Source organism: Pyrgilauda ruficollis, unplaced genomic scaffold, assembly GCF_017590135.1.
Source record: "Pyrgilauda ruficollis isolate IOZ18807 unplaced genomic scaffold, ASM1759013v1 scaffold16, whole genome shotgun sequence".
NCBI classification, from domain to species: Eukaryota; Metazoa; Chordata; class Aves; order Passeriformes; family Passeridae; genus Pyrgilauda; species Pyrgilauda ruficollis.
Window position 1 is genome coordinate 9,151,388 of NW_024514764.1, and position 13,195 is coordinate 9,164,582.

The following is a 13,195-nucleotide window of genomic DNA, read 5'->3' on the forward strand; positions in this document are numbered from 1 at the left end:
CAAAGGTGATGTGGGTTTGTTTAAAATGCTCCTGAAAAGCTGGTGTGGTTGTGCAAAGTGCCAGAAGGATTATTCAGGGAGGGGAGAGATTAATCATACGTAATGTGGACGCTGTTAAAAATGACGTCTACGTTATAATTCATACATCAACAATATTTTGCTTTGTTTTGAGCTACGAACTTGAAATGCCCCGAGTCCCCCCGCTGCCAGCACAGGCTTCCCCCAGCACTGGCAGGGCTTGGTGCATGCATCCACCCGTGCTGCTGGTGACCGCACTGGCTGCTCATTAACTGCTGGACAGCCCATTAAGTTTTCAATGAACTTTTCTTCCTTGCCTTCCAGGTTTATGATGAATGTGACGTGGGAAGGCCGAGATTTGTCCTTCACAGCAGATGGCTACCAGGCCCACCCCAGGCTGGTGGTGATCGTGCTCAACAACGAGCGGGAGTGGGAGAAGGTGAGCGCTGCTCGGGGCTTGGCGACTGGGGGGGATTGGGGTCACATCTCAGGGCTCCTGCCCCAGCAGCTGTGTCACAGCTCTCAGAAGAGACCATTTTACACCATCCTGAGTGTATCTGATGAGTTTTAGCAGATCAGTGAAGAAAAGCCATGTGGAGTTCAGATTTCTATGGAGTGCACTTTGCATTTCCAGTGCTTAAAATTGAGTAATGTAAAATGGATAACTGAAAAATGTCCAAAAGCTTGGTCCTCAGCTACTTGAATTTGAAGGGGTTTTTATATCTTGACAATTCCATTCCTTTTATTTGCTTGATTTTGTGGGTTTTTGACAGATTTTAAAGTAAAAGCACACTTAAAAAAAAACAACAAAAAACAACTGTGAAGCTCCTGTTGGAGAATAATCTACTCCAGGTAGACAAGTGATCTCCACATAGAGTTCTAGATAGACTAGAAGGAAAAATGTCGTAGCATCAATGTTAATAATATATTCAAGTAGTAAATGAAAAAGTTTATCACAAGCATCATTTCTTTTAAACTCCAGTCTCAGCCCATGATTGTTTTGGCTCTGAGTCTTGCAGGCTGTGTACCTATGTTTAAAAACTTGTTTTAAGAAACTGCTTTTAATATAAGACTGTAGGAAAAAATACATCTAAATCATCCACCAGTTTTATTTTAAATTCATGAAATGTGATTCTGCATTATCTAAATTGCTGCTGAAATTTATGAATTCTTTTTGTTATAGTTTTAAAAATCCATTAAATCAACTTAAAACTCCAGTTTATAAGACTACAAGACTCTACATGATGATGAATAATAATGACAAAATCAGAATTACTGAAGGACATCTCAATAAATATGCTAGTCATGCAGAAACACAGAGAGTAGTCCTAGATTATGCTGTGTATTTCTTTATGTTCATTTGATGCAAATTTAATTCTCTGGATAAATTTAATCCTCTCCAAATGTGTCAATCTGAATCTTTGGAGGAATCATTTGCTCACTAACTGTTATGAAAATTTCTTACCCTATTTTAAAATTCTCCAACAGTCTGCATATCGTATATAATGTTCTGGAAAAATATTATACTGCTTGGGGAATATTATTAGCATGAGGTGCCAAAGGAAGAAAATGCTCAAAAAGGCAGCCAACAATGCTTATGTTAAAATAATTTCATACATTTTGTACCTTGAAACTTCTCTAAAGAGACCATTCAAAGGACAAGGAGAGATGGGCTTGATTTTTTTTTTGAAAAATAATCTAACAGCAGCAAAGAAATACTGGGTATATAAACCAACATTATTTCAAATTAATAACTCCAGCCTGCTTTAACCTTCCAGTGAATTCCCTGTCAGAGGATGAGGTCTGGGGCAGGTTGTGCTGTGCCTGCCGAGGTTGTAGGGCAGCAGTGCCCACTCCCCCTGCAGTGCTGGGCTCCCAGAGGCTGATCCTTGCCTTGTCTGTGCACAGTTTTCCAGATGGTAAATCCCTTCCTGCTCTTTGTCAGGTTTGAGGGGCTCCTGGGAGGAAGAACAGAAATGGATGTGTGTGGTGGTGTGTGGCCCGGGTTTGGAGCCCTGCTGGTGGCCAGCGAGGCGAGGAGTGAGGGCAGGGCAGCTCTGGTGGCTGCTGCTCCAAAGGGCTGTGGAAGGGGGCCAGCTTTAATTAGGAATTTTGTCAGAGGGGAGGCGTGAGCGGCAGCCAAGAACGCTCTGTCACCACCAGACTTATTCTCCTGACCACAGGCTGATCCTGCCTCTGTGGATGAGGACAAATACACTGACAGTCAATTATCCTGGCACGCTGGACCTGCTCTGGGCTGTCTGGGCACACCCCACATCTTTTCAACAGAGTCCCTTGCACTTCAGCTCCAGTGACTGAGGGATTGAGAAGCCCTTCTCTTCCACATGGTTTATTCAAACAGCTCTCTAGTGTTGTCTCAACGTTCTCTCCAAGTTGCAGGTTTTACCCCATATCTCTTAGGCAATTTCTTTCCTTTCTCCTTGAGCTGTTTTGCTCAATTTCAGAACTGTCAAAGTTACTCATCTGAGATCTCCCATTTGCTGCTCTAAGTTTCCACACAGGCATGTGCTTCTCCTTTCTCTTACAGTGTAGCAGGGAGTATCACAGAATGGTTTTATTGAAGTCTTATTAAATATTCTCAATCCTGTATGGAAAAAAAAAAATCAAATCTTAGTATCTAATTAAATAATTTACTCGTGAAAAAATGACAATGCAACAGCCTGTTAATCCTCATAATGTAACTAATGTACATACTGCGAGTAACTAATTTATTATTTATGTAGAAAAAGTAATTGTGGTTTATGTGACTAATTTTTTACCAAAAATGCAAGATTTATTATTGAAACCAATTTTTCTTTGTTTTCAAACTGCTTTTATTCAAATACTATTTTTCTTTGGTTTCAGAATTTATATACTTTACTTAAAGCTTGAGGTTATAAAGAAGCTGTTCAACCATAGCTGGAGAATATTTATCTCACCCCTCAGAAAATAAGTTATTTTTTCTTTACTCAGTATTGAAACTTTGAGGTGGTAATTTCACATGTAAGTGGGGTTGATGGAGGGGTTTGTCCCATATCAGATGCTGAAGAAAGCTGTTCAAACGATAATAGTTTGAAGACTGAAAATCACTTTTTGGGCATGTTTCACAGGCATCCAGCAAGATATTTTGACAGATCCTAAAGCAGCTCTCAAACTTCTGACACCAACATTCATATTCTTGCTGCTGATCTTGACAGGCAAAGGGGTTGCTGTTCTCAGGCAAGAGATTTTTAAGAAGACAAGCTTAATGTGCTTATTAAAGTGAAACTTGATAAATTTACCAGAGTTAGCAGTGTTGCCCAAATATCACCACAGCACTGCAGCATCACTGTGCTAGTGCTCAACAACCCTCAGAGGTTCAGCAGCCCCAGCTGCAGCTCCCCTCTTCATACCTTAGAGACATGGGACCTGCATGTCTCACCAGGCCCATCAACTTCACTGAGCTGCCAAATTCACAGCCTGCTAGTCTGGCTTTTTTATTTTTATTTTAGCATATTTTTAATGTGGAAATAAACCAAATCAATCCAATATTAATATACTAGAATATGATTAGCAGTGGCAAAAGTAGGCAGTTTAATTAGCAGCATGTACCACATATCTTAAGTGAGGTGGGGAAGACTTAATGTATTTCAAGATGAGTGTGTTCTATGTGTAAAGATGAGTTCCAGGGTAAAAAAAAAAAAATTTACTGATGTTCCAGGTAGATACAGATAAAGTTATCATGGTGGTCTGTATTCTGGGTGAATTTGTGTACTCCATGGCACAATTGCTAATGAAACACCACCACAAGAACTGTTATTTTACATCCAGGTTTATTCTAAACAGAGCCTGTCATCTTTAACTTTCCACTAATGCAGGATTTAATGCAGAACTTGCTTTTTCTCTGATTAAGTAGCATATGCCAGGTTCACAAGCTCTGTGTGGGGTTGTACACATTTGTATCTAAGTAGGAAGGAGTGGGCAGAGGGTGCGTGGTTCCTGCCTGGAATAAATGAACCAAGGTCTTCACAGCGAGCTCCATCTGGCTACCAACATCCACCAGCACGTAGCCCAGAACAGACAGCACCTGCAGCTGACTGTGGAGCTGACTTCACTGGGCAGGAGATGGGAAATCCAGCCCAATCTCAGGCAGATTTCTGACAGAGCTTTTTGTCAGAGTACTGTGGGGATAAAAAAATCAGTGAGGTGCTCCATGGTAATTTCTTGTGAAATCTCGATTGATTTGAGCAAGAGTCACGACAACTGGGGGATCCTCATGTCTCGTGATAGATGATCCCTAACACTTGTGAGAAATGCAGATATTGTAACTAGAACAGATGAAATTGCCTGAGCTAATAATCTGTTTGCTGGGGTATCTTTTGTCAGTAGCTCTGTGCTGTAATGTGATATATTCTTTTTGCCCAGAGCAGAAGCAGCAGCGTGCTCTTTAACATCTGCTGGGTTGTCATTCCCTGTATTCCATCCTTGTTGTTTTGTGTATTTAGTCTTCCTGTAAATATGCCTATCCTGACACTTACTGTCAGCTGAAAATTGCATGTTGTTTCTGTATCAGTGAGCTTTTGCCTAGCCTAAAGGCCTTTCCTTTGACCTTTACTCTGCTGAATTGTTTGAATTGCACCAACTGTTATGCAGCATTTCTTAAATCATGTATTCCCAAGGAGAATCCCACCTCTTTGCTGCTGTAAAGGAATCGTAACTCCCATGGAAAGCAAAGGTGGTGTGCTTTTCACCTAGCCCTGTTCTTTTCACCTATATATTAGAGAACAGGAAGACTTTGAGGGTAGCTCTCCCTCTCTGAAGATAAGGGTATGTCTGGCCATTTCTGGAGGGCTGTAAGGTCTTCACTGAGTGCAGAGGTGACAAAACATCTTCCTCCACTGGGAGATGAAAGAATGAGCTGTCAATTTGTTTAGCTCTCTTCCTTTCTAATGACATAATCAACTCTTAAAATTGCTTCTCTGGTACGAGCCGGAACTCTGGCACTGCACAGAGTTATCTGGGACATTGCCCAGAACCAAAACTGTACCAGCCACTGAGGATTTGGTGAGTGCTAATTAATAATTCTGTATTGAAAAATGAGGCTGCAGGAGGTAGTAGCTTTTCTTTCCCCTCCTGTTTGTTTAGAATCTCTCTGGGTTCTGTGTTTTCCTTGGAGCCCTGCTGGTCACAGGACTGGTGCCTTCCTGATGGTGTCAGCAGCAGCCACGAGGGAAGAGCAGGACATTTGCATTCCCCATATGAGATTTTGCAGCAAATTTTTAAAACTTCAAAGCCTTTAAATGGATGTCTTCAAATCATTCAGGACTTTAAAATACTTATTAATAAGACATGGAACTGTTCACATCATATTTTGTAATTTAAATTTAGAGTGCCATTGTGAAATATGGACCTTCAGAAACATAAAAGTGACACAAAGGTTTGCAGCAGGTGGTGTACAGCAGATGCTGTGTCTGGAGGAAGGGTTTTGCTCTTGTGCTTTGTTCTGCAGCTGTTATTGCTAACCTGACAAAGTCTATTTTAGCTTTTTAGTTATTGATTTAAAGCTTGCCTTGGTAGCTCTTCCTCTTAAGTGGAAAAGTGTAATGAAAAAATAGTAGTAAATAGTTTTTCAATAAAGTAAGATGGACTAGATTTTGTATTTGCTCAGCACTATTTTCTTAACTAGGACAGCTCAAAAAGTATGTTTTGTGATATCTGTGTGTTAAATGTAAAAGGAACATCACTGAAAATATTTTTGAAAGGTTTGGCTGGGTAGTCCTGGGAGTGCATTTAGTATCATTGTTGTCATGCAACATTTTTTTCTTACAAAGGGATGATGGGTGTATGCAGTGTACAGCTCCCATCTGCAGGAGGAGGGTGAGGGCTGAGGAGCAGGAGGGGGACTCTGAGGTACAGCAATGTATAACTGTGCAGGTCTCTGTCTGCCTTTGGCTGCCACACAGAAACACACCAAATTCTTCATCATCATGCCAAATTCTTCATCATCACACCAAATTCTTCGTTATCACTCTCCTTGGTTGCAATCTTCCAAAGATAACAAGGCTTGGGTGAGGTGGTCAAAGCACATGTGCCAGAGTCAGATGTAGGGAGTTTTAGGCAACAGTGGATGAGATGAGCACCCTGTGGCTGCTAACTCAGTCTGACTTCAAACAATCTCTTCCATGCTCTCAGCTATTTTCCCCTTCCCCTCCTGCATCCTGTAGAGATTAAACCAAAGGGAGTATTCCAGACTGCATGTGAAGTCAGAGAAAATAGGACAGAATGTGCAAGTTCAAAAGAAATACAATGACTGTATGTACCATTGCATGTCTTTACTTGAAGATGAGTTTTGCACCTACCATAGTGAATCAACAGTTGGATGTGTTGTTAAAACCATATTTTTAATGTAATTTCTATTCTTTTGACTATAAATGAGGATTTCAATGGTTTGGAACACAATTTCTCCCAGAAATGTTTCTATTTCTTTTTTCAAGTGAAGGTCACCTTCTGTATTTCTCTAGGATCAAATCCATATTTATTATCAATATAACTAAGAATGAAAGAAATTTTTCATAAGTCTCTGGATATTTTGTGTCATGTATATGGTACAGTACATGTATATGCATGCACTTTTTGACAGCCCTGTTAACAGAGCATGTCTGCATTTTTAGTGTGTTACCCACAGCTTGAATTTTCTTTCCAAAATTATTTGGTTTACAAATACATATTACTGTGTTTGTTACCTCAACACAGCAGTTTCATAGTTGCAACTCTCAAAAGTAATTAGCATTTTCCCAGATCCAGGTATTTAAATGTGTCTGGTTATATCCTCCTCAGAACAGTAAAATGGAGTTGCTCCTGTTGAAGTAGAAAGAATATCAGAAACGATGATATCAGAATGTCATCAACTTTGGTGTTGTTCTTCTGTTAATAACACCAGAGCAACCATTGTGTTCTCGATAGGACCAGGTGACCTCACTGGGGTGGTGGCAGGTGCTCCCTGTGACAGGGACACAGATGCCAGGGGTGGCTGGCAGAGGGATGTGCCCCGGGGTCAGGGGTGGCTGGCACAGGGATGTGCCCCGGGGTCAGGGGTGGCTGGCACAGGGATGTGTCTCATGGTCAGGATCTGCCTCCTCCCGGCATCCTGCCCCCAGTGGTTTGGGTTCTGCTGCGCCACACAAATGCCATCACATTTCCTTCCTGATGCGTGGAAAAGGCAGACAGTCAGGCACATTTTCCACTTCTGAAATCCCTCATATCCCTTGGCACATTTGGTGTTTGCCTGAGGTCCTGGGCTGGCTGGAATGCTCCCCGTTCCAGATGGCCACTTCCATGCTGTACTCAGGGCTGTGACGACACCGTGTGAGCTCACGTAAGCCAGCACACTCTGCTGCCACTGTGCACCACACCTCCACAGTTAAACTGGTTTATTTACAGAAAAAAATAGGTTGTTCCCCTGGGGCTGAACTAGCTTTTCTCCTAAAGGCTTTGTCCACTGTGTTTTGGTTAAATTTTGTACTAGAAATATATATACACAGTAATCATAGATACAATTCCCATTGATTTAAGTGAGAATTCCTACTTCCCTTGAGATACTTTGAATTTCCTAATTCAAGTGAGTAGAGATTTGACATTTCTGCCTCCTACATGAAAGTTCAGTAAACCATCTTGACTTATAAACAGGATGGAAATAAAACTGCAAAGGTCATGTGCTTATGGGTTTCCTGAAATAGGAATGGATATAAATCATGTTCTTTGGGAATTTCTATGATTAACTTTCAAGTTTTTAAAAGACAGAATGTAGGTAACAATTTTAATTCTTTTTTTAAGGGCCCGAGTCTCTTATTGTGCTGTTAATTCCCACCAGTTTCCTTGCAAAAGAAATATTTGAACAGTCTTATGATTATGTTGTCATTTGTTTAGCTTAAGCAACTCAAGAATTATTAAAATGCATTAGGTTATAAATTATGTGGATTGCTAGCTCATTTATATTATCTGTCATCAGATAAAACATGTAATTAGATTTCTGGATAGAAAGTAGTTAAACAATCTGAGGAGGAAAACACTAGACTTGAAAATATTTAAATCATAAACCTCCTTCTGGTGATCTGGAAATGGAAAGAAATGTGGGTTAATTTAGAAGGGATGTTTTATAATAGTAAATAGGCTGACAAATTTCATGTGCAGTGGGGTTTGCTTTCTTAAACCAACAGTTCTTACCCAACAGTTGTCAGGATAAAATAGTTACTTCTAATGGAAAATAGTTATTTCTAATGGAAATCCTTACTAAAAATGTGGTTTGTTCTGGCTCCAGTGGAAGCCTGGGTAAAGGCTTTTACGATGGCTTTTCAATGTATAAGAGCAGAAGAGTCTTCTCTTTGGGAAGATAACGAAATGACATTGTGGCATTTTGGTTATCAGACAGATGTGTAGGGGTGAGTGTGCATTAGGGTTTTTGTTTGGGGTTTGTTTGTTTGGTTTATTTTTTTTAAATAATTTTTTATTACTTAAAATGGGTCCTGGTTACAAATAGAGTATCTGGTTGTTGTTCTGGCTCAAATAGAAATGCTGAATGTCAAATTTCAGTGCATGTAACACCAGGTGATAGATCATGTTAACTGATGACATCCAGTCTGTATAAAACAGTTACCTGTTAAAATAATGTTACCTTATCTGTCTTTATCACTGTGCATTTTCTCATTTCATGCAATTACTAATAAATTTTAAGGTAATTTTAACAACAAAACCCCAAAGCAACTGTCCTGGCCATGTAATTGCCTGTACCTGTGTCCCACCCATTTAATATTGGCTCCCCTTTGTCCAACACCATCAAGCAGCTCTCAGCAGCCTGTGGATCTTGGCCTTGCAGGTGGGGAAGTGGGAGAACAACTCCCTGAGCCTCAAGTACTCGGTGTGGCCGAGGTACAGCTCCTTCGCAGACAGCGACCCCGACGACAACCACCTGAGCATTGTCACCCTGGAGGAGGCTCCCTTTGTCATCGTGGAGGATGTGGATCCTCTCATGGAAAGCTGCCAAAAAAACACGGTGCCATGCCGGAAATTTGTCAAACTTAAGTGAGTAAATTCACAGTGTTCCCTTTTCTTTTCCTGACTGCAAAATATAGTCCTTTATTTTCTCACTGAATATGTCCTTCCTTCCCTATCGTCCCTTCCTTCCCTTGCTTCCTTCCTTTCCTCCCTTTCCTTCCCTTTCCTTCCCTCCCTCCCTTTCCCATGTGCTCTTTTCACATCCTCCTTTTTAAATAGTTGAGAGTTTCTGGTTATACACGTGTAAGTCACATTGAGTTGTTAACAAGATAGGAAGTTCATAGTAAATTCAAAGTCAATGAGAATCAGCCCTTTTCAGTCACATGGAAGAAGATTGTGCTCCAAAATGGGGCTGTTTTAATGAGTCCTCTTTGAATTGTTTCCAGTTATGTTGAGATACGCCTGCTTTCATTAGTCTGTAACAATTTGAAAATGTCTCCTAATGAAAATGTAAGTTTATGCTGAAATTTGGTACAGAATAAACTACTCCAGCATAAAATACCACTGTGACTTACTATCAAGAGAAAAGTCCCCTTCTGTCAGTGCTCCATAACTTCAGAGCAGTCATTAGAAAACAGTGGAAGAGTTTCCACTGTACATTTGTCAGTCGTGTTTCACCTCCTATGCCTTGATCTGTGTATTTATGAACTGAATATAACAGGACTTTTACTGAGCAGGTGTGAGGGAATATGATGCATGTTTCTGAAGATTTCCAGAGGCTGCATGGTTGTGCATATGCTTCCTGAAGTTCAGGGAAATTTATTTTTTTAGTTAAGTTCTAAACTAGTTTTATTTTAATTTTGAATTTTTCCAAAGGCTGCAAGATACTGCCTTGCCTTCTGAAGATGCATATACTAAAAGGTTCTAGAAGTCCCAAAACAAATATTTCAGAAAAAAAAGGTGAAGAGAAAACTTGCATCCTTGCGCTTAAAGGCGGCCTGAAGTTCACCTTCTCCTAGTGCAGGGAAAGGTGCACTTTGAGAAGATGCATCCATTTCCAGCATGGTGAACTGCTGTGCCTTTTTATAGCTTACATGTTCTTTAATTACTAAATGACATGTAGTCTGATGTCTTGAGAGTAAAAGTAATAAAAGTTTAATCTGATCCTAAGAGAGAGATTAGTAAGAGCAGGCTGTATGTCTTGATGGAGCAGTGCAGTGCGTGAGGTTGCATCCTGGAGCAGAAGGATGTCATGTGAGGTAATGTTGTCTCTGTGTCTCACCAAGCAGCTCTGTCATGATTAGCAGGAGCTGCAAACACTATATAGCTATAAAAGCATCCTGTGGGTTATTTTTGCCTTGATTCAGAAAAACATGGTCATTCACAAGAGTGGCAAAATGTTGTTTCACAGTGTGCTGTATCTTGCTGTTGTGCTGCCTCTGTTTTTCCCAGCAGGAATATTTATGTGTGGTTTGTCTATTGACAGCAACAAAACTAATGAGGGAACTAACGTAAAGAAGTGCTGCAAAGGATTCTGCATCGATATCTTGAAGAAGTTGTCTAAAACTGTCAAGTTCACATATGACCTGTACTTGGTGACGAATGGGAAGCACGGCAAAAAAGTCAATAATGTGTGGAATGGAATGATTGGTGAAGTAAGTTCTCTTTTAGGTAAAAGAGTTCCTAAGAGCTCAGAGATGTCTGTATGAGCTCTTCCGGAGGAAGGGGGAGTTCTGTGCTGACTCTGGTGTGTGTTGTCCCTGTGATCAGGTGGTGTACCACCGGGCAGTGATGGCCGTGGGCTCTCTCACCATCAACGAGGAGCGCTCAGAGGTCGTTGACTTTTCGGTGCCGTTCGTGGAGACTGGGATCAGCGTCATGGTGTCACGGAGCAACGGCACGGTTTCACCATCTGCTTTCCTAGGTATGGTCTCCAGCCTGTCCAGATAACCTAATGGCATTTCTGTAGAGTTTGGTAGATTTAATGGTGTGTTAAGATATGTAGTACATTAACACAATTCTGTTGAGTTTTGAATTTTACTTTAAGAAGTTTGTTCTGTGTTGATGTGCTGATTAACATGATCATTAACACATGGACACAGTGCTGTTGGTTTTGGATGCTGAAAATGAAAACCAAAGACAGTGATTTCAGTATGAAAAACAATCCCCTAAAATCTTCAGTTAGGAAAATTACATCCTCAACCCTGCTTCCTTACAAACTAACTTATACTTGTTTAGCCCATCATAATTTGCTTAACATCTTTTTAATATTCACAAAATAATTGAAAAACCCATTGTAGAGTTGAAGAGCAACTTCCTTATCTTTAATTTAAAGCCAGCTTGGTAACACTAAAACCATTATGTGGAAAAATAAATAATCAGTATGTTCCAGATATCTTAGGGCACAGTTTAGAATGTTCAAGTCCATTGGGTCAGCAGTGAGGCCAGTCCTAAATTACTGAGTGAAAATTCTTCACTCCCCCTGAAGTTGCTCACAGACACTGAAGAATATATTAGTGGTGTAGTATCAGATATAAGCAGGCAAAAAATTTATTTTCTTACACAATAATCATCATTTAACCACAGAGCTTATTTCTCATATCTCTTCCATAAAAACACTTTACAGAGATGATGCAAGTAAATATGACACAATGAGTAATCAAATAATTTCCCAAATGTGGTGATACCTAAGTAGATTTTGTTGATATTTGATAGGAATGAACGACTTAAAGTGAAATTGCAAGAAACTGTACTTGTAATGAAAATATTCAGAGAGTATCTTTTTATTTCTTTGAGTCATTGAGTTGTAAAGTTCATTTTTTAAATTGCAGTTGCAGCATGTTTGAAATGACCATTGGAAATAGGAATTGGGGTGTTTTCTAAAGTGCAAGTGCAGTTGATTTTTTACTTCTCTCTTAAAAACCTGTTTGCAGCCACCATCAAAAGAGAAGATGCTTTTGCATTTTTCACAAGCAACAGCATTATTAGATTTCTAAAATGCATTTAATGTTATTCGTTTAGTTGGTTGTGTATATAATTCAAAAGAAACAAAAAAAAAGAACCCCTTCTCATAAAGCTCTCTAAAATAGCTCTACTTTTGAAGAAATCTGATTTTACTGCACTAATAAATCAAGTCTGTGCTCTCAGAAGTGTGCTCTGTTTTTTTCAGGCATATGAAGCTGCCAGTTTGCTGGAATTGACTGTGTATTTTGATGAGGTGTGCGTAGTAGTAAAATGTTTTGCCTTGCAAAATACTATCAGGCAGATAAGTGAATTTATTCACAGACTGATTTTGTTTCAATTAAGTGGATGTCTGAGAATAGAGTCACCTTACGTAAGACTTTTAAAAGATTTATAAAAAAAAATCTGTCAAATATAGTACTATTTTTAAAGAATAGCACTTGATTACAGTTCCTGAAATATCTGGGTTTGTGAATTGTTTCTATGAATGTGGACAAGTACAGGATTTTGTGTGACTAGATTTTTCCAGTCAGTTGTTGTGTCCAGTAGCTCTGAGTAACTGATGGGCTGTGACAGCCTCGTCCTCGTTATCTGATGTGTTCTGATTCTGATTGTCTCCTTCAAATGAGAATTTTATCCATGTTAAAACATTTTCACATTGTACTAGAGATAATATATACTAGATCTAAAAGCACTTTTTTAATAATTCTGTGGAGTTTTGGCTCAACTTTGTTTAAACAACCAAATAAATAAAGGAAAACCTTAAATCTCCATTTCTGTATTTTTTCAGAGGGAGAGTTCATAGGTGAGGTCAGTTTTCTTTTCTGGAGGCATTGATGGAATAGAAAATCTCTACCCCTCTTTATTTAATGTATTGCTTAAGTATTGGTTTTGGTGGTGGGAGGTAGGACTCAAAGACATCTTTTCCTTGCTTGATATTCTCTGTTTTCAGTCATTTGAAATACACACTAACAAGTCATATATTAGTTTTTTTCTGCCGTATTGTAGCTTTACTGAAAACTCCTTTAAAACCTGCTGCTTGCCTGAGGGAAGTTCCCTTCCTGTCCTTTGAGAATCAAAGCACAGTGCTGAATGTGTAATTGGATCTCTGATATGACAGGAAGATCGACTTTGTTATTCAGTTGATTTTGTACTTGCTCATTCTTACTGCTTGCTATCCCAAATAGCTTTTTGTTTTCCTATTGCTTCTATTAATTCACCACCTCATTACCAGACTCCTTAAATT

At 39.6% G+C, this 13,195-nt stretch overlaps 1 protein-coding gene across 1 annotated transcript in view; it reads left to right on the forward strand.

The window, feature by feature from the left end:
• GRIN2A (glutamate ionotropic receptor NMDA type subunit 2A) overlaps window positions 1-13,195 on the forward strand; it is a 150,864-nt gene that overhangs the window by 98,717 nt on the left and 38,952 nt on the right. Inside the window, exons 4-7 of the mRNA XM_041462764.1 lie at window positions 343-457; window positions 8,870-9,075; window positions 10,475-10,643; window positions 10,759-10,912. Coding sequence (XP_041318698.1) covers window positions 343-457; window positions 8,870-9,075; window positions 10,475-10,643; window positions 10,759-10,912 — 644 coding nt within the window. The remainder of the gene's footprint in view (window positions 1-342; window positions 458-8,869; window positions 9,076-10,474; window positions 10,644-10,758; window positions 10,913-13,195) is intronic.